The sequence below is a fragment of the Dromiciops gliroides genome, chromosome 1, assembly GCF_019393635.1.
Source record: "Dromiciops gliroides isolate mDroGli1 chromosome 1, mDroGli1.pri, whole genome shotgun sequence".
NCBI classification, from domain to species: Eukaryota; Metazoa; Chordata; class Mammalia; order Microbiotheria; family Microbiotheriidae; genus Dromiciops; species Dromiciops gliroides.
The window spans coordinates 601,646,590-601,667,999 of record NC_057861.1 but is presented as its reverse complement, the minus strand read 5'-3'; the positions used below and the strand labels follow the sequence as shown (position 1 = coordinate 601,667,999).

General features: G+C 46.1%; 1 protein-coding gene across 1 annotated transcript in view; it reads left to right on the top strand.

Annotated features, from left to right (window-relative positions):
- DNAI1 (dynein axonemal intermediate chain 1) overlaps window positions 1-21,410 on the top strand; it is a 285,479-nt gene that overhangs the window by 250,368 nt on the left and 13,701 nt on the right. Inside the window, exons 16-19 of the mRNA XM_043987564.1 lie at window positions 4,637-4,716; window positions 9,702-9,850; window positions 10,064-10,163; window positions 12,817-13,002. Of these exons, the coding sequence (XP_043843499.1) occupies window positions 4,637-4,716; window positions 9,702-9,850; window positions 10,064-10,163; window positions 12,817-13,002 (515 nt within the window). The remainder of the gene's footprint in view (window positions 1-4,636; window positions 4,717-9,701; window positions 9,851-10,063; window positions 10,164-12,816; window positions 13,003-21,410) is intronic.

Below are 21,410 nucleotides of genomic sequence, written 5' to 3'. Positions count from 1 at the left end.
ATCTGCATCAAACTTTTTGGTCCTACCTTTGTTTTGTTTTGTTTTGCTTGGTGGGACAATGAGGGTAAGTGACTTGCCCAAGGTTACACAGCTAGTGTCAGGTGGCTGAGGTTGAATTTGAACTCAGGTCCTCCTGAATCCAGGGCTGGTGCTTTATCTACTTCACCACCTAACTGCCCCCATTGGCCCTACCTTTGTAATGGAAAAGTCTGAATTTTTTCTTTTTCTTTTATGGGGGGTTTGCAGTATTAAAAGATAAAATATGGTGATATCATACAACATTATACATATATTTTATGCATTTCTGAGTTTCTAAACTTTTTCTGTGCCATCTGCTAGCCTTTGCATATCCTCTGTACCTTCCACAAAACTCCCAAAAAATTCCCATGTAATTTCTTATGCTGACCCATGATATCTCAAAACCATGGTAGAGAAAGTCATGATATGGAAGGGATAACTGTATTGAATTTGAGATGTCAATAGAACATCCAAGAGGAAATGTCCAGCAAGCAGCTGATGGTGTGGTGTGAGGCTATTAGGATTTGATATCTAGATCTTGGAGTCATCCTCATAGAGTTAATACTTGAACCCCTGGGAGCAGATGAGATCACTACAGAGAGAGAAAAGGACAGAAGCCCATAGCTAGTGGGCAGAAGATGTATAACATACAAAAGAAACCAAAGAAGGACAGTCAGATGGATGGTAAACTGGGAGAGAGCAGTAACTCCAGAAGCCTAGGGAAGAGAGAGTGTCTAGGAGGAGGGGGCAATGAATGGTGTCAAAAGTTAAAGAGAGGTCAAGAAAGGTGAGGACTGAGAAAAGGCCATCCAATTTAGCAGTTTAAATACCATTTAAATTTAAACGTCTTTTTAATCAAGTAGTATGGTTGGAAGCCCAATTATAAGGACTAGGAAAGGGAGCAGATGGTGAAGTAGGTGTGAATGTTCTTTCTAGTAGTTTGTCAGTGAAATGGAGGAGAGATGTTGGATGATGATCTGAGGGGATGGCAGGCTGATAGGAAGAGATTGAAAATGAATGAGACAGGGGCAGCTAGGTGGCGCAGTGGATAGAGCACCAGCCCTGGAGTCAGGAGTACCTGAGTTCAAATCCGGCCTCAGACACTTAACACTTACTAGCTGTGTGACCCTGGGCAAGTCACTTAACTCCAATTGCTCACTTTAAAAAAAAAAGAAAGAAAGAAAGAAAGAAAGAAAGAAAGAAAGAAAGAAAGAAAGAAAGAAAGAAAGAAAGAAAGAAAGAAAGAAAGAAAGAAAATGAATGAGACAGGGACAGCTAGGTGGCGCAGTGGATAGAGAACTGGCCCTGGATTCAGGAAGACCTGAGGTTCAAATCCGGCCTCAGACACTTGACACTTACTAGCTGCATGACCCTGGGCAAGTCACTTAAGCCCAGGTCCCTCAAAAAAAAAAAAAGAGAGAAAGAAAATGAATTCGACATCTTGCTTCCTGCTCAGTTGTTGTTGCTGCTCATCCTTTGGTTTTGAAGAGGACCAATGACATCACCTTGTGATGTCTTGACTTATCGTTGAAGATTTAAGTGAGACAGTTGCATCAGCCTCTCTCTTCCAAAATCATTGAAGTCCAGTGGCAGGACAAAAGTCAAGATGACCAGACAATGTCCCGGAATGCATTGGATGACCTTGGCATCTTTGATGTCAGACCAAGCTCTTCAGCCACCTTGATGGCCATTGGAACAAATTGTTCTCATTCACCTATTCTGCCAGGGGGACATCTTTATATACTTGAGGTAGACCTCTCCTCACTCACTGATGGGAATGAGGCCTATTGGTTACCTTCAACCTCTGACGAAATGGTTTTACCAGGGCGTGGCCACTGTACATACTAAGGTAGAAGAGAAATAGAAGGAGAAACAGAGGCTGGACCCTTCTATGTGCTTGTTTATGTTGCTTACCTTCAGAACACCCCTCCCCATGGTGTCACGTCCATCCCGTGCCTGGCTGCAAACAACAATAACAAAAAATCAGGAAGCCACTAAATTCTCATCTGAGATTTGGGAAGAAACACTGACCCTTAACTGGAATAAGAGACTTTTATGCTGCAGGGCAAGCTGAAACACGGTGGGGAAGAGTAGACAATGATCCTGTTTAAATGTCTCACAAGCAGAAAAGACATTCCCCAATCACACAGAGCCCCAGGCAAATATGTTTCTCACAAGCAGTAGAGAATATCAGACAAATACCATGACTTATATTTACCCCCTAGACCTTGTCATAAACAAGCCCAGGAGACATTCAGAAAGCCAGGTAGGAAGAGCCCCAGAGGAGGTACTCCTATTCCACTGAGCAATCCAATTACAAATGGGGCTGCTCCCCAAATAGAGGGGCTAGGGCTCTCCTCTACATGGCTCACATATACACTATCTTGCATTGTTTCTTAATTGCTTCCATCCTATAGGATTGTCATCCTCATAACTGGATTATAAGCTCCTGAAGGGGAAGAATTGTGTCTTATTTATCTCAGTGTCCCCACAATACCTACCATGGTAATAACAACAATAGTCATGACAGTGTGTAGGTAGTACTTTAAGGCTTGCAAAGAACTTTACAAATAGCATCTCATTTTATCCTCACCACAACCCTGAGAGGTAGGTGCTACTATTATCCTTGTTTTTAAAGATGAGGAAACTGAAGTAGACAGAGGTGAAGTGATTTGCCAATGTTATCCATCGAGTAAGTAGTTGCGGCTAGATTTGAACTCAGTTCTTCCTGACTTCCAATATAATACTCTATCCACTGTATCACCTAATGCACAAATATTTGTCAGATATATGCATATATATTTAAAAAAAGAAAATGTGTGAGTGAAATGTGACAAGCTTCTAGCAGAGAAGAAGGGCACCTGTATTTGGGTATGAACAAGGAGAAGGATCACCTCCTCTTCAGAGATAGGAGTGAAAGAGTAGAGGATGAGTAAGAAGGTAAGGGGTTTCGAGGTATAGAATACATGAAATGAAAGTGCTTATAACAAATGGTCATGATTTTCACAGTAAAGAATGACAGGAAGAAATTGGTTGGAGACAGGAAGCAGGCAGAAGAGATATTGGGAGCTTGAAGAAGGGAGAGAGAGAACAACCATTTAGGGGAGTGGGATGGAGAGTCAATCATGTAAAAATGAAAAGATTCCCCAGCAGCAGCAAGGTCCCAGTTGAGATTGGAGAACTTGAATTCCTAGTGGATGCATTTCCCACGATGGTGTATGTCTATCTCTAGGGAGCATTCATCCCATGTGAAGAAATGGCCCAAGAATAGCATATTAAATCCAGAGCCCAGAGAGATCTGGTGGACCTGAGACAGGCAAAGGGTGGGAATCCTCAGAAGAGATAGAAATGGGCCTAGTCAAGGATGGTGATTCCTTTAAATTGGGCTGTTACTTTACAATGTGTTCTAGGTGTTCAGAGAAGACTTCATGGAGGAGGTGAGACTTAAGCTGGGTCTTTAAAAAAATGGGAAACATCTGGGGGGAAAAATTAGTCAGCATGCATTTATTAAACACCTATTATGTTCCAGGCTCTAAGGAATCAAAGACAAAAATAAAAGTCACTCCCCTCAAAGAGCTTACATTCTATCTGAGAAATGAGTATGTGCACATACAAGTCAATGCCAAGTAAGCAAAGAAGAGGAGAGAATGGAGGGGGGGATAATAGAAGCAAAAACAAGGTTGATTATCATGGAAAGATCCCACCAAACTGGGAGTGAAGATATTTGGGTTCTAGTTCCTCTTGGTTCTGCCATTAACCAGTTCCTCTGCCACTAGCCAGTTTTGTGACCTTGAGTGAACTTCTCTGAGCCTCACATTTGTGCTTCATGATCTCTAAGGTCCCAGACAATCCTGAGATTCTACATATTCTGTCACTGAGGCAAGAAGAGGCACATGCATAGTCTGGGAGATTTTGTCTGAGCTGGGGAGAGGATTCAGGAAGGCAAAGAATGGGAGTTCAGATTGTATGGATACACAGGCTGTGGCCAGACTGAAGGTGACCTTGAAAGTCAGGCTAAGGAGTTTGAATTTACCCAGAAAGACGAGAGCAAGCTGTACCTGACTTGAGTAGGAGCCCTGGAGTGGGAGGCTGGTTAGTGGGTACTTGCCACACTGCTCTCCTTGACCTGAGAAGATGCCATTGTAGGCATGTAATGTGTGTGGTTCCATGGACAAATGGAACTCAGTGTTCCCCATCCCCCATGAAATAACCATTCTTAGTTTTGTGATCATAGCTGTTGTTCATAGAGCCCCATCCTTTTTGTAGAACATGGTGGTCCCAGCAGAACCTAATGCTGTAGAAGGCATCGATGGTCATTGCTTATAGAGGCCATCTCTGCAGCAGCATCACAGAGCCTGTGCCTGTGCGAACCCCTCACTGTTTGCAGAGCACAGGTGCTTTGTCCCTTGTCCCCCATCCTTTTCCTTGCTTGCCTTTTACCCATCTACTCTTCCTACTTAGCTTGAACACAGTCGGGTAGCATCTCTGAACAGAGATCCATGGAAGGCCCAAGGCACTGGGGGTGAGGACAGAACTCTGTTCTTTATTAGCTCGCAACAGACTCACATGGGGAGCCTGATGGGAGCCCAGGGTAATGACACTCTCATTTCCCTTCTAGGCTGTGGGACGTCCTTTGACTTCCACAAACAGATCGACTACTTGTTTCTCGTGGGCACCGAGGAAGGCAAAATCTACAAAGTAAGACAACTGTGCCCATCACAACCCCTAACCACCAGGGAGGAGAGAGGTCTCAAAGCCTCCTCATCTCAGGCTCTCTAGATAAAAGGGGTAAAGAAGGGAGGGAGCTGGCCCCCTTCGTCAAACCAGTCCTATCTGTCCCTATCATTCCATGCTTCCCCCAAATCCCTCCTTCCTTCTCTCTCTTCCTGTCCCAGAAGAGCACTGCATTTGGAATCAGAGGTCCTGAGTTCGAGTTCCAGCTGTGATCTTTACTAGCTATGTGGCCTTGGATAAGTCACTGCAGGTCCTTAGGTCTCCATTTTCCCCATCTGTAAAATGAGGGGGTTGGACTGATCTCTATGGTCTCTTCCAGCTCTAAATTCTATGATCCCTCCTCCCTAAGCCTCTAGCCAAAGTTAAACAACCCCAGGCCCACCCTCAGGAAGCCGAAGGCCCCAGAGAGACAGACAAGACAGATACAAAAGATGGGGAGATCCAAGGGCTGACATAAAACAGATGCCTTCATTAATGAAATCCAGTTCGTCACAGGTTTCCTAAGGAGTGGGTGGGAGGGGCCATGCTGCGCCTTGCGGGGAGGACCTGGGGAAAATTCCCTGCCTTGGAGCCCATTGGCCGAGGAAGGCTTTCTGAAGGGACCTGCTTAAATGGAAGGTCTCGGCAGTTTTCCATTAGGAATCCAGAGCCTAGCTAAAGAACTTCTGGGAGCTGATCTCAATCTAACGAGGAGCCAACAATAATTAACAACTACCGCATGCCCAGCCCTGTGCTGGGAGGGAAGAGTGGAGGGACAGAGGGGAAATAGAGAAGAATCAGACACAGTCCATCCCCTAAGGAGTTCTTAGGCTGAGGAGACGAGCTTCACAGCCCTTAGAGTGAGCCATCGAGGGCCAATTGTGGCACTGATTCTAAGAGCAGGAAGAGTTCAGAGAGAGGGGAGCTTGCTGTTGGGGGGAGCTCACTGAGTTAAAAAAAAACAATCCCCAACTTAATAGGAGAAGTGGGATTGGAGCTGGGCCTCGTAGGGCCTCTCCAGCTTTCTTCCAATTCAGTATGTTTCTGAAAACATTTTATTTGGACCAAAGATTAACAACCATCCTCCTCCTTCCCCCCGCCCCCCCAGCAACATGGTAACTCGCTAATTTTTAGCCCAGAACAATTTTGGAAAACAGAAGAGTGCTCTGCTATTAGCATTTCTGAAGCCAAGTAAATCATTATCTTAATTACCCACAGGGCTCCTTGCATTCTTATGAAATAGCTAGCGCAGGCCACCCCTTTGCCAGGGATCAGGGATCTACTTGGTATGCTAGGGGGGTTCAGTGTGGTGGCAGAGAGAGGGAGGGCCCTGAAAGAGAAACAGAACAAGACAGCTCTGGCCAAGGCTGCCAAGGCTGCCAGGACTGGGCCCCAGAGGACCAAATAACCTTAAGCACCGCTGGAGTGAGTGCCTAGGAAGGCTGATGTACTGGGGGGCTCAGAAAGTCAGCCCATCCACCGACCCACTCCAACCTGCTACTGTGCTTGAAATCTCAGCATTGGAGATTTAATTCTATGGGTGAAGGCACAAATTTCATTGCTGAGAACTCAAAGAGCATTTATGATAAGGCAAAACCCCTTGGACCCAGAATATTATCAGTCACTAACACTCTGGTATGAATGAGCAGAAAACAGCATCATAGGTAGAACAATAATAGTAACTCTTAATTCAGTCCCCTCATTTTACAGATGAGAAAACTGAGACCAAAGAGGTTAAGTGAATTACCCAAGGATATTCAGGTATTAAGGGACGGAGCTGGTTTCAAACCCAAGTCAGATCCTTTAGGGGGAAGGCTTGTCTCGCCTTGCTTTCTTACCCCCTTGCACAATGGATGATGCACCCCATTCTTTTCCCTGTCCTTATGGACCAGAGGAGGAAGTGAACTCCTCAGGTGACCCCATCGCCTCCCTCTAGCACTGTCCTCAGCCGAAGTCCTCCCCTCCAGCCTTGACAGGTTTTGGATTCTCTAGAGTCGTCAGCCACCACCCCTCTTCCTTCCCTTTCCAACGACCATTTCCCCTTTCCTCTTTTCAAAGAACTGGATTGGCAGGGAAGGAGTGGGGAGGAGAGGTGAATGTCTCTGAGACCCAGGATGAGAGCCCTGGGCTAACTCTTCACACGTGGACCATGTGGCTGCCCCGCACCTGGCTGGTTTCCCTGATTCTCTCATTTCTCCTCTTCTGGCCCGACTGTGACCCTCTGCCACTGAGACCACCCACAAAGCCTTTGCCAGGGAGATACGGGACAAAGGGAAAATGGAATCATCTGTCTCTAAAGCACCCAAGCATGTCTTCCCCTGGTTCCATAAAAGTTGGGTTGTGCTTCTAACTGAGCATGAACATTGAACATGAGCATTGATAGGTCCTGTGTCTCCCTTCCCTTCTCTAGCCCACCTCCCAAACCATGCATGTGCATCTTAGGGGCACAAGGATGGTTTGTGGTCATGGATAGGTAGCCAATCTAGGTAGGTGGCAGTGGGCCCAGAATCAGGATGACCTGATTTCAAATCTGGCCTCAGATGCTTACTAGCTGTGTGACCCTGAGCAAATCACAACCTCTGTTTGCCTGTTTCCTCATCTGTGAAATGGGGGTGATAATAGCACCTACCTCCCGGGGTTCTTGTGAGGATCAAATGAGATAATAATTGTAAAATGCTTATTATTAGCACAGCTCCTAGCACATAGTAAATGCTATATAAATGTTAGTTGTTGTTGTTGTTGGTCCTCATCTGGGTCTAAAACAAAGACTTGTTTTCCTGAGGCCCCAGAGTTTGCTCTTTGGCTATAGACCCTACTTCTCTCCCTCTGAAGTCTCTTAGCTTTGATCCTGGTCCCTGGAAGGAAAAGTCATTTTGTTTCTGGGCTCCAGAGTCAGTATTCTCACTTCATACCCCCATCCTAACTTTATGGATGCCTCCCTTGGCCATTGCTAGAGTATCCCTCTAGTCTGGTTCCTGGGCTCAGGAAATCCAATGACTTTCTCTGTTTGTTTTCTCCCTGGCTGGAGTGTAGGCCTTACACTCACCTGGGTTTGAAGATTGTCTTTCATTCTGATCTGTCTTAACCTTCTCCTTTAGCTCTTCTGCTTCTCAGGTAAGGCCAGACTTCTTCTTCTTCCCTGTTATTTTAAATGAGACACCAGGCCCCGTCTCCCCACCACCACCGAGTGACAAGATCACAAAAATCTCAAGAGCTGAAAGGGACCCCAGCTGCCATCTAGTCCAACCTTTGCCTGAAAGAGAAACCTGTCTTCAACATCGACGACAAGTAGTAATTCAGCCCTTGTTAGAAAAACTCCAGTGATGAACCTTTGGAGAGTTCAAATTATTAGGAAGTTTGCCCTTATATAGAGTGGAAATTTGCCTTTCCAACTTCTACCATCTTCTACTAGTTCTATCCTCTGAGGGCAAGACAAAAAAGTCCAACCTTTCTTTCCTATAAATCTATCAAATACAAGAAGATAATTATCATGCCCCCTCCCCAAATAACTTTCTCTTCTGTAAACTAGACAGCCTCAATTTCTTTTGTTGTTGTTGTTGTTGTCGTTATTTTGGGGGGTTGTTTTCTTTTGGAGGCAATAAAGGGTAAGTGACTTGCCCAGGGTCACACAGCTAGTAAGTGTCAAGTGTCCAAGGCTGGCTTTGAACTCAGGTCCTCCTGAATCCAGGGCTGGTGCTTTATCCACAATCAACTAGCATTATTAAGCACCTATTGTGTGCTAGACATAGTCCACTAGTTATTCCTTTGTCTGAAGACCTTTTTGACATTAGCTACAGCTTGGCCATGCCTCCTTTATCTTGTGCTTTTTTGGGGTTGGTTTTTTGTTTTGTTTTGTTGGGGTTTTTTGCAGGGCAATGGGGGTTAAGTGACTTGCCCAGGGTCACACAACTAGTAAGTGTCAAGTGTCTGAGGCCGGATTTGAACTCAGGTACTCCTGAATCCAGGGCCGGTGCTTTATCCACTGTGCCACCTAGCCGCCCCTATCTTGTGCTTTTACAGATGATTTGTTGATTTTTTTTAACTGAACAAAGAACTTCACGTTGATCCCTATTGAAATTCACTTTACTAGATTCAGCCTATCATTCCAGCTTCCCAGCATCTTCCTGGATCCTGACTCCAACCAGTGTGTTAGATCTGCTCCGTTTTGTGCCATTGTCAAAAATACTGCACCCACCATCTCTGCTTTCATCTAAATGATGGCTTAAAGTGTTGAATGTCACAGGGTCAGGAACAGATCATGCCTGGGGCCCACTACTGGAGATCTCCCTCCAGAGGGATAGGTTCTTCCTTTTCTATGTGGTCTATTTCCACCTCTGGCTGTTAGCTGGGAGGGGCCCTACCCTGTCCCTGATCTTGAGGAGTCTCCACTCTGAGATGGCCAACAAGTGACTTCAACTGCTTTTTTGGCCTGATTTCCAGAAAAGTTTTTGTTCTCTGTCTGCTCTGTATTCTACAGCAAGAGAAATTTATTTTTCCCCCTTTTCTTCTTTTTCTATTCATTCATTCATTCATTCATTCATTCATTCATTCATTCATTCATTCGTTTGTTTGTTTATTTGTTGGTCAGGAAGTATCTTTGCTTTTACAGATAGAGGGAGACTGTGGAAGGGAGATTAGCCTGGGAGGAGAATGCCCTGGGTCATATTCTGAGTCTGTCTTTGTCCTAACAAACAACAAGACACATCAGATGAGATTCCAATTCCTTCTTAATTACAGAATCATCAGTTTAGAGCTGGAAGGAAACCTAGGGACTATCAAGTCCAATACCCTCATTTTACAAAGGAGGAAACTGAGGCACCAAGAAGTTGAATGGCTTGACCATGGTCACACAGCTAGTATGTGTCTGGGGCAGTACTTGAACTCAAGTCTTCCTGATTCCAAGCCTAGTACCTAGCTGCTGCCTCTATCCTGAGGACAGAAGTGACTATTGACCTTTGATCCTACCATAGTGCTCCAAAACCTACTCCAGCCAATTCCTCGACACATTTGAGGCCCACAATATGGCAGTGGATGCAGTGATCTGGAACCCATACCATTCCAAAGTCTTCATGTCCTGCAGCTCTGACTGGACAGTGAAAATCTGGGACCACACTATCAAGTGAGGGAAAGGGAGTTCTGGGACCATATCAAGTGAGGAGAGAGGGATGGAGGGAGGAAATGACCTGGGAATCAAATATCCCATGAGATTGGGGGGGGAGGGGAGAGGGAACAGCATAGGAATCATCCCCAGGGGGTGGGACCCAAGCCCTACCAGAAAAGGCATCCAAAGCTCATTCTAATTCGTTCTCTGCTCATCCTCCTGTTGTTCTAGGAAGCCCATGTTCGTCTACGACTTGAATTCTGCTGTGGGGGATATAGCTTGGGCCCCATACTCCTCAACTGTCTTTGCTGCAGTCACCACTGATGGGAAGGTAAGAGACCTGTCGCCCAAGTTCACATTTGCCAGGCTTGACCCAGGCACCACTCCCCAAACCACTGGAGGTCAAGTGGCAGATCCTGAAGTGTCAGCCAATTTGATTGAATGGGGGCAGCTAGGTGGCTCAGTGGATAAAGCACCAACCCTGGATTCAGGAGGATCTAAGTTCAAATCCAGCCTCAGACACTTGACACTTACTAGCTGTGTGACCCTGAGCAAGTCACTTAAGCCTCATTGCCCTGCAAAAAACCCCACAAAAACAAAAACAAAACCGCAATTTGATTTAACAATTCAGCTCAGCAACCTGTGGAAGGTTAGGGAAGGATTTGGCAGAGCATGAGTCTATTCTAGCCCTGATTAGGCCTCTGAGATCACCTCCTATCTATGTTAAATATATACCTTATATGTACCTACTTATTTGCATGTTGTCTGCCCCATTAGAATGTAAGCTCCTTGAGAGTAGGGACAGTTTTTGCCTTGCTTGGAATCCCCAGCACTTAGTACAGGGCTGGGCATGTTGTAAGTGCTTAATAAATGCTTAAAGATTGACCGACTTTCTGGTGAAAGATCTCCAAGCAGAAGCAGAAACCTGAGCATTTGCAGGGTAGCCAGTCCCCATCCCCCGCCCTATTAGTCCTGATAGGTGAAGGTCCATATCCAGGCTTGGGGTCTTCCGGGTTCCAGCTGAGAGGAGGGCAGAGAGGCCCGTCAAAATAGTCCTGAGGGTCCCTAAGGTCTGGGGCTGGAGGAAGTTAAAGTGTGTTTGGAGGGGGCGGCTAGGTGGCGCAGTGGATAAAGCACCAGCCCTGGATTCAGGAGTACCTGAGTTCAAATCCAGCCTCAGACACTTACTAGCTGTGTGACCCTGGGCAAGTCACTTAGCCCCCATTGCCCCGCAAAAATAAAATTTTTTTTTTAAAAAAAAGTGTGTTTGGAGATCTGGCCAAGCCCATTTGGGATAGAGGGAGAGAAAGGGAAATATTCCAAGAATACTATGAGCTGGAACTTGGTGGCTCTAATGAGCTTGGTGTGACTGTGTGTGTGTGTTGGAAGGAGGGAGGTCAAGGTACAGAGGTGGCACTAGGTAACCCATGCTGAGGAGCTCTATATGACCACAGAGGATGCATTTGATCACGCTCAGCTCCAGCCTTGAGTTTCCTTCTCTTGGTTTCCCTCCTGCTCAGATCCTGCTCTGATGCCTGAGACCTCTCTCCCTTGGCAGGGCAGGTCCTTGGGGAGCCCCTTAAGGTTGCATCTCATAGCTCACAGGATTTAGAGCTAGAAGGACCCTTAGAGACCATCCCTTCCCGAACCCTCATTCTGCAGAAGAGGAGGCTGCAGTCCAGAGAGGAGTGATTTACCGGGAGTGAGGAAGAAAGCCAGGAGTCCAACCCAGGGCCTTCTACGCCATCCTGCCTCTTGCGGGGCTGAGCATCAAGTCACTAACTGGTGGTTGACAACTCAGTGGTTCCCAGGCCTGAAGTGGGAGAGAGAGCGGGCCCCTAGCAACGTTCTTAAGTCAAAGTTTGTCTCTAGTGGGCTTCCCACTCCCCCTCAGGTACCCAGTGATCTCGGAAGTAGCAAAATGTTTAAGAAGGTATCTCACATTGGACTGAATCCATTAAGCCAACTCAACCATCCAACAGAGGGACTTGTCAGAAGGCAGCCATTCCTTAACCCAAAGAAATTAAAGCCTCATGGTGAGATTTTAGGCACTAGGGTGTGTGGGTTAGAAGGATGTTTGTGAAGAAGGAAGGGCTTCTCACAGAGGGACCCAGATCTGGAAGGGACATGGGAGATCATCTGTTTCACCCTTCTTATTTTAAAGATGAGGGAACGGGGGCCCAAAGAGCTGTGACTTGCCTGAGGTCTCACAGGTGGTAAACATCAGAGGCAAGAACTAAGGCCAGGTCCTCTCACTCCAGAGCCAGTGCTCTCTCTCCACTGTAGCAAATAAAGATGGTGCAGGCCTTTTTCTCATCTAAGTTTACAGATGCCCTGAAATACATCCAGAGGCCTCTTGGAGGTCCGTGGACCTCAGCCCAAGAACCCCTGCTCTACCTGCCTTAGGTCCTTTTAGTGTTTACCACAAAGCAGTAGCAGCCTGTGGTGGGAATACCCACCCCTCCATCAGGGCTTTACTCAAATGAATTTCTCTGGGTTAAAAGGAGAATTGGTATGGAGGTCAGAAAAGCCAAGTCCCAATCCTGGTTGGGATCCTGTGTGATCAGAAATGAATCATTTGATCTAGGACTCAGTTTCCTTGTTTAGAAAAAGAGGGGTATAGGGGCAGCTAGGTGGTACAGTGGATAAAGCACTGGCCCTGGATTCAGGAGGACCTGAGTTCAAATCCAGCCTCAGACACTTGACACTTACTAGCTGTGTGACGCTGGGCAAGTCACTTAACCCTCGTTCCCCCCCCCCAAAAAAAAAAGAGGGGCTCAGATTAGATGAACTCTAAGGCCCCTGACAATGCTCTATGATACAAATCCTTGTTGTTCGTGGCCCTGTTGCCCAAAGCACCCCTTTTGCCTAGGCCACACCTTTGTTTACATACCAGTCACCATTACCTCATGACTCTGATGGTTGAACTGGTTTGTTGTTTTTTCATGGTCAAAAACGTAACTCTCAACGTTTCCTCCTTCCAGGCCCATGTGTTTGACCTGGTCATCAACAAATATGAGGCTATCTGCAACCAGCCAGTGGTGGCCAAGAAGAAAAATAAGATCACCCATGTGAGGTTCAATGCCATTCACCCTATCATTATTGTCGGGGATGATCGTGGACAGGTCACCTGTCTCAAGCTCTCACCCAATCTGCGCAAGATGCCCAAGGTAGGCAACTTGATCCGGACTGTGACCTCCTTCAGCTGGAGAGGAGCCAGCTGGGCTTCAGGAAACACCAGGCATGTGGAGAACAGGCTGGGGTTTGGGGAGAAAATTCTGAGAGAACTGGGTTGGTCTCCACAGCCCATCCTAGGCCAATGGAAGTAGACAGAGTTCCCCATGGGGTACTGGGTGCAATTCTTTGAGGCGGGGAAAGGGAGGAGGCCCACAAAACATATATATGCCTATGTGTGTAGGTATGTATATATGTATGTGTATGTGTATATGATGTATATGCATGTGTATATGGACAGGGTGAGCCATAGGTCATGAAGGGGTTTCCATATTAAGTAGCTCCTTTATTTTTTGTTTTTAGTTTACTATACTATAGCATCATATACTATATATGAAATTGGGGCAGCTAGGTGGTGCAGTGGATAAAGCACCAGCTCTGGACTCAGGAGGACCTGGACCTGAGTTCAAATCTGACCTCAGATACTTGACACTTACTAGCTGTGTGACCCTGGGCAAGTCACTTAACCCTCATTGCCCTGAAAAATTAAAAAAATTAAATGAAATATATATAGGAAATTAATTTATATTACGTGTGAAAAAATCAAATCTCCTAAATGGTGAAAAAATAATTTTCAAAAAATTATTAAAAAATCATGACTTTTGGCCATCTATGTCCATGTCCATGTCCATTTCCGTATATATATTTGCACACATTTAATACCACATGAAAAATGAATGCATTATAATTTATACACATTGCAAATCTGAAAATCAACCATCCCCAGGAATGGTTCAAGTATAGGTAGCATTTTCTTTTCTTTTCTTTTCTTTTCTTTTGAGTCCCACTTTAAAAAAAATTTTTTTTTTGAAGGTCAGGAGGACTCAGAATTCAGTGGGGTTGAGATACTCCTCCAGGTCAGCTACATTTGGGAGGTGAGAAGAGCTCATGAGGTCTGGTGTGGGGGTGGGAGGAACAGAAGACTGAAGCTGGTTCAGTTCAGTTTGCAGAAGGGGCTGGGAGGAAGCTCAGAACATACATGCTGGTGGCCCAGGGGCTCTGTGAGTTCATCCTATTTGTAAGCTAGGGAGAAAGTTTGCTCTAACCGGGGACCAGAGGAAAAAATAACTTTGGGAACTAAATGAAAGACATTGTTTAGGAGGCATGGGAGCATGCTGTGTTTGGGAGCCAGGGGAAGTTTTGAGGGACTGTCAGGGAAACACCCACAGTTAGAAAATGTGGGAGGCAGGGAGGGGATTGTAGGAATTAAGCAAGGAAGTTCATGAGGACTAAGAGGTATACAGACTGATTTTGCTCCACTCTGGAGAGGAAGCACAGGAGATGGGTAGTGGGAAGAAAAGCTTTTTTGGGTAGCCACCAAAGGGTGCCCTTATGACCCTGCACTTACTTGGACTCATGGCTGCCCCTTGAGCCACTCAGACTCACCACAGAGACCCACAGCTTCTCATCACTTGGTACCAAGGATGCTTGGAGAAGCAGGATCACCCATGGGCTCTGTGGCCAGGGTGATGAAGGGGAAAGAGCACCGAGCTACCCTTGGCTGAATCAGGAGAAAGGAGAAGGTTTGGGAGGAAGACAGTGAACTTGGTTTGTGGCATATTGCTTTTGGACATCCAGTAGGAGATGCCCAATAGAGATTCTGATGTGTGACTCTGGGGGGAGATGGAGGCTGGAGGAAATGTGGGTGTCTCCAAAGTGGAGGAATGGATAAGATTTCCAGGGGAGGTAGGGTTGGTCCATTATCCTTTGCTGGCCCATAATGTGATTTGGGAAGCTGAGGTCAGAGGCAAAGTGGGATAGGGGTTTTCCTCTGCAGCAGGAAGCTGGATGAGGAAAGATATGTTCAATCAGCCATGAGAACAATGGCTTTCCCTCCCTGACACTCACCACATGCACCCCCTGATCTATTGAGTCTCTCCCTCTATTCAGGTCACTGTAGCTGTGATTACAGTTTAGACTTGCCCAGAGTCCAGAGTCTACCCCAGCAATAGTTCATAGGGCAGATCCCAGCCCAGCCCAGGACAGAATCCAGAGTCCATCCCAGGCCCAGCCCAAAGACTTGTTATTCCCTTTCCAATGTGAGCTCCCAGGTGAGCTTAAGCTGATCTGTGGGCTGGGTGGGCCTGGTTGAGCTGCAGGTAAGAGAAAGGATTGGCTGATTCAGTGCCCCCACAAAGCAATGTCCAAGGCTACTAAAGCCTCAGCTGATGCCAAGGTGTTTGTCTTCCAATCCAGTTTCACAGAGTCGTGAGATTAAAAATAGGCACCCTAGGTCTGTGTACTGCCCCAAACACAACAGCCTGGCTAGGCTACCATGCAGCAAGGGGTCCAGAATCACAGAATCATATGGCTGAAAGGACCTGAGAGATTATTTGATAAAAATTACCTGACCAGGGTCACATAGCCAGTTAGTGGCAAGGTCTGGATTCCAACCCAGGTCTTCAGACTCCAAATCCATAGTTCTTTCTACTACCACACACCACCAAGATATCTAAGCATTCAGGACCCTGAGTATAGATTATCATTTGAAATGACTTTCCTGAAAGCAGAAACAGTGGGCCTAGGGCCATGACTGGGGCCAGGGCAGGGACCGGGTGGAGGTGGATTGCTCCTATCTAGCCAGGAATAGAGATTACAGTATTAATAAACAGGAGCAGGATGGTCTGCTACCATGCTCACTCCTTCAGTCTTGCATCCCACACACCACCACCCCCCCAGTGGCCCAGCTGCCTGGGGTACTCACATTTATTAACATGGGGTACACGTTTCCATGGATGGCTGTTCTTGCCAATTTAGTAGTAACAGCCAAAGGAGAGACAATGGACCCAAGATGGAGAATCGGAGCTTGGCCTGTAATTATTGCTAATGCCATTGTTGGGTTGGTTATAAATACCACAGAATAAAAGAGGCATGAAGGAGAGGGGTTTTAATTGGCTAAACGTGCCATAGTAAGCAGGAGCGGTGTATACAGCCCGGCTTTGAGCTCTGGGCCTTGTTTCAGGAGTTAGTTGTACTTGGAGATGAATCTTGTAGCTGATAAAATATGTTCTTAATTAATTTGCACTGAGTTTTAGGAGGCTGTGAAAATGTGTCTGCCTGAGAAATCCTGTTTCCGTTGCTGCTTAATGAGGACGCGTTCCTGGCCGCTGGGCTAACTCTCCTGGGGATGCAGAGAGGAAAGCATTTGGTCTCGCTAAAGGCAGGGAGCCCTAGCCAGGGGACATAGCTATAAGCGGGACCAGAGGCCTCCTGTAGCCTGGACCTGGCATAAATGGCTTCCCATCAAGTTAACAGAGAACAGTTCTCACCCCAGAGGCTTAAGGGAGTCTGGCTGAGCCAGGAGGGGATCACAAAATGGCAGGTCCAGAGGAAAAGCCTGCCTTCACCCAAAATAGATCCACAAATATGCCCAAAGAAAGGAAATGGGGGATTTTGATTAGTGGGTCCCAAAGGTACAGACAGAGAGGCATTGGCCTAGATTACCAGAATCAGGAAATCAAGGCAGTTGAGCAGTAAAAGCAGGAGGCAGCAGGCTTTCTTTCTCTCTGAGACTGCCTGTGGGCAGTTTATATAAAGGGATATAGCCCAGGGGTGTTTCTAAACTGGCACTCATAGTTTATTTTATAGGGAATTATGTTGGAGGGAAGGAGAGCAAGAAAGCCCCACACTTCAAGATATTATGGTGCATGGGTTTCCAAGAAAGCATCATGCATGAGGCTGTGCCTGAGGTCCTAGGTACCAGTCCTACACCAGAGAACTGGGCAATGACTATGTCACAAGACCAAAGATAGCTGAATCCTCCACATGAGCTCTCAGGCCTGCCGTTGTCAGAGATTATGGGACCCTTGTGTCCATGGTGGACTGTAGGGGTCACAGAGGAAACAGAGGTTGGCTTTATGAAAAGCAATTGGTCCAGGGGCAGCTAGATGGTGTGGTGGTAAAGCACCAACACTGGATTCAGGAGTACCTGAGTTCAAATCCGACCTCAGACACTTGACACTTACTAGCTGTGTGACCCTGGGCAAGTCACTTAAACCTCATTGCCCTGCAAAAAAAAAAAAAAAAGGCAATTGGTCCAATTCCTAGAGCCTGCTTTGCCATGGCTGAAACTGTCCTTCTCTCCCTGAAAGGGTTACCTTCTGACCATTTAAGAAGGATAATATCCTAGGCTTTGCTTACCACAACAAGCTTCTGGAAAGTCAGTCCCTTCTCAGAAAGGACCCTTCTCCTTGGCCCATGGGTTTTCCATCCTATAGCCTTTGCCGAATTTTCTCCCTTTGCTCAGGATGCTGGCTTCCTTTTTATCATTCAGAACTGACTTGGCTCTCTGGCTGGATTCCTATGAATTTCAATCATTGACTACATATGCCTCCCCCTTCTTCCGCCATTACCACTGTAACTTAGCACCTGGTCCTAGCACCCACGCTTTTTTTCTTCTCTTCTTATTCTTGACACCACACACTCCAGGCCAAAAAGTGTGTTTTTAGAAAGAGGGAGAAAGAATAGCATACATAAATATCAAAAATAAGATTTCAGGCAGTCGAGACTATATTCGATGGTGGGGTGGAGGGGGAAGAGACTGTACTCTTTGGTACAGACTAGGCAGTAGCCAGGCTTACAAAACTTTTCTGTGGTTAAAGTTCTCTGGGCCTTGCTTGACCTCCATGATTCCTTATGATAGGAGCCCATTATCCTGAACTCAGAACTACTCTCACCAGATTTGAAGATTCAGGATTCCCATACCTGGTACTTTGGACCATATTGGTTCAGCGGTTTACAATCCCAGGCTCCCTTTCAGCCAACCAGGATCTTTCATGATTATTGTTAGGATTTTGATGCCTCACCTCCATGCTTCCTTAATCATTGGCTAATTCCCTTCCCAATGATCAAAGAGAAGTAGAAAATAATTCAAAAGGTATTATTAGAGTTGCTCTCACTACCTAGGGAAAAAAAAAAGAATAATTCAGCCCAACACCAAGTTTAAGCCCAAAGTTCACTGGATAACTCCTTTTCCTTCCTAACCAAGAGCAGGGGACATGGCGATGTAACATCTAGGCAGGTCTGCTGTGGCAAATCTAAGCATTAAGCTGCTGTAGGGTGATTAAGAATAGCTCACATTTCCTTTTTAAAAAAATTTATAGATAACTTTTATTTTTATATCACTTTCATTTCCAAATATATCTCTCTTCTCTCCCCTACCCACTGAGCCATCCCTTGTAACAAAGAATAAAAAAGGAAAGAGGGAAAAAAGGCAGTTCAGCAAACCAACCAATATATCAACAGCATCTGAGAGTGTATGAAAATTTCCACACCCATAACCCTCCACTTCTGTAAAGAAGAAAGGTTCTTAAACTTTCTGCAGGGCTAAGCTTTGGTTATTATAATTACAAAGCATTCAGATTAGTTTCTGTTCTCTCATTTACATCATTATTGTATATATTGTTTTCTTAGATCATATCTCATCAGTTCATGATTCTTCCCTGCTTTTCTGATTTTTTTCATATTCTTTATCACAGCATACTATTCCACTATATTCTTGTACCACAATTCATTTAATCCTTTTCCAATTAATGGACACCTTACTTCCCCCCCACCCCCATTGCTTGCTACAAAACAAAACAAAAAAACCCTCTTCTTGGTTCTAAAGCATTGGAAGGTTCACAAAGCATTTTCCCCACAACAACCCAATAAGATAGGCAATACTGGCATGACCAACCCCATTTTACAGTGAGGAAATGGAAGTTGAAGTGAGGTGACTTGTTCAAGGTCAGATATCTAAGTTGTGTTTGAACCCTTGGCTCCCAAGCCCAAGCCCAGCATGCCCTCCACACATCCATGGCATTGTCTCTCTACACTGCTGACATCACTGCATATGTAGTAAACCAAAGTGACTTGTTATAAAAGGTATAATATCAACAAGAGGAGAAGGTTCCATTGCATCAGTACACCAGACCTAAGGGACAGGACAGGGCAGAAGCCAGGGGCTTCATAGGCTCTAAGCCCTGGAAAAGATCTTAGGGATTTTTAAAAATTTTAACCCCTGCCTTATTTAAAGGGGGAGCCCGGGGGCAGCTAGGTGGCGCAGTGGATAGAGCACGGGCCCTGGAGTCAGGAGTACCTGAGTTCAAATCTGACCTCAGACACTTAACACTTACTAGCTGTGTGACCCTGGGCAAGTCACTTAACCCCAATTGCCTCACTAAAATGAATAAATAAATAAATAAATAAAGGGGGAGCCCAGAGAACTTAAATGACTTGGCCCACAGCCATATTAGGAGCAAATGTCTGAGTCATGATTCAGATCTATGACCTCTGGTTCCAAGTCCAGTGTTCAGGAAAAATGTTGACTTCTCTGGGTCAGTGAAAGCCAGCAGAGTGGGATATCAAAACCTTAACCAAAGGGACTGAGTCTCAAACAAAATTCCAGCCAGAAATATTCTTTTCCCAAGCCCAGACCATGCTGCCCAGGGTCATGTGTCCTCATGAGACTTACTGAAGGGCTGGTTTTTGAAGGACTCCTCTCGGAGAAGACCTACCAGTCTCCTGAGGGCATTAGGCATTGGGGAGAAAGCAGTGAGATCACATACTCCAAGAGCTGCTGATGATATCCATTCATTCAGTTCAACACATATTTACTGAATATGTACTGTGTACAAGACCCTGAACTTGATCTCTAGCATAGGCTGAGGAAAGGGAAGGGCAAAGATGGGAGAGGTCATCCCTGAGATTCCCTTTATTTGTGAGTAGTGAATGTTCCTCCAGCCCTCTCCCCTCTTTGGCCATTCATATTGGCTTCTGAGAATGAAAGCAGAAGGCAGGTTATGTCTGATTATAAACAGGGAAGAATCAGAAATTTTTTATCCCAGGCCAATCCTGGCATGGATCCAACCTGGCTCCTTCCGTTTTTCCAAAGAGAGGGAGGCCTCGCCACATATAAGGGTGCAGGGAGTTGTGTGTTTGAGTGTCTGAGTAGGTGGGAATCTAGAAAGCTGAGTGTCTGGGAGCTAGGTGTCTACATGTATGGCTGCTTCCCTTATTACATATTCATTTAAAACACTAGCCATTGGTCCTCTTCCTTATCACCCCAACCTCCTGAGATAGGGGGAAGGAACAGGATCTCAGATGGGTTTGGAGATGTACCTTTCCTCCCTAAAAGAAGCTGATGGGAGCAAAGATCCCATTTTCCATCTTCTGCACTAGGGCAAGGACCAAGACAGAAAGAACTGGTTAGTACTGGGTTTAAAAGGAACATGAAGGAGAAAGCATCATGCAGGGCCTAGGTGGGAAGGAAGAGGAGAACTACGGAAACCGAGCTTATCTCTACAGCCCCAGGAAGGGAAAAAAGGGAATAAGAATTCTTTGTTCTCTCTACCTCCAGAGAGATGGTTTGGCGAGAGAACCAGAAGGAGCTGCCCAGAAAGCTGCCTGATGGGGAGCAGCCACCCACCTAAGATGGCATGGCCTTGGTTAGGGTGCACCAGCCATTCTTCCCTCTCTTCACTGCTGGGCCTGGCCAGGAATTGGAGGTGACCTTCAATTTGTGAGAAGAGCCCCATGGCTCAGGCTGTAGCACTGTGCTGATATGGTGCATTTGGGGTAAACAAGCAGTCCTGTAGTGCTCAAAAGCCAACAGTACTGTCTGTCCTTGACAGTGCCGGCCAATAGGCCAGTGTCAGCTGCAGCTGGGGATGCAGATCAGTCACTAGCAAGTTCTGTACCTCAGAGAAAGGTGGCAAGAGGGGCATGGGGTCAAATCCCCGGAGAAAAGAAAATGACCCTGAGGCTCCACGAGGTTGCCAAGCCACTAGGGGTGAGTGTGGGGCTGGGGGTTGGGGTGGAAGTATCCCCATGGGAGTGTGGCATGCAAGAAGGGAAGGGCATTTTGGCTTGGGATGGTCTTTTGAGCATCCCCTAAATTTCCAGTACTGACACTGCCCTTGTTTCCCTGCCTAGTTTCAGTTCCACCCACAGAAGGTGGTACTTGGGTTCACAGTGCCTTCTCTAGGTGTCAGTTCAGATGCTACCTTGATGCTCAAGTTTCTCAGATTTGGGTTTGATGCCTCAATTTGTAAACCCACCCTCTCTTTCTCTGACAGGTCAGAAAAAGCATTCGCCATGGTCTCCACTCTCTACCCCATCAAATGAGCTAATATTTCTTTCTTTTATTTATTTATTTTTGGTGAGGCAGTGAGGGATAAGTGACTTGCCCAGGGTCACACAGCTAGTAAGTGTCAAGTGTTTGAGGCCGGATTTGAACTCAGGTACTCCTGAATCCAGGGCCAGTGCTTTATCCACTGCAACACCTCGCTGCCCCCCTGAGCTAATATTTATAAAGTGCTTGGCACAGTGCCTGCCATGTCATAGTAGGTGCTTAGTAAATGCT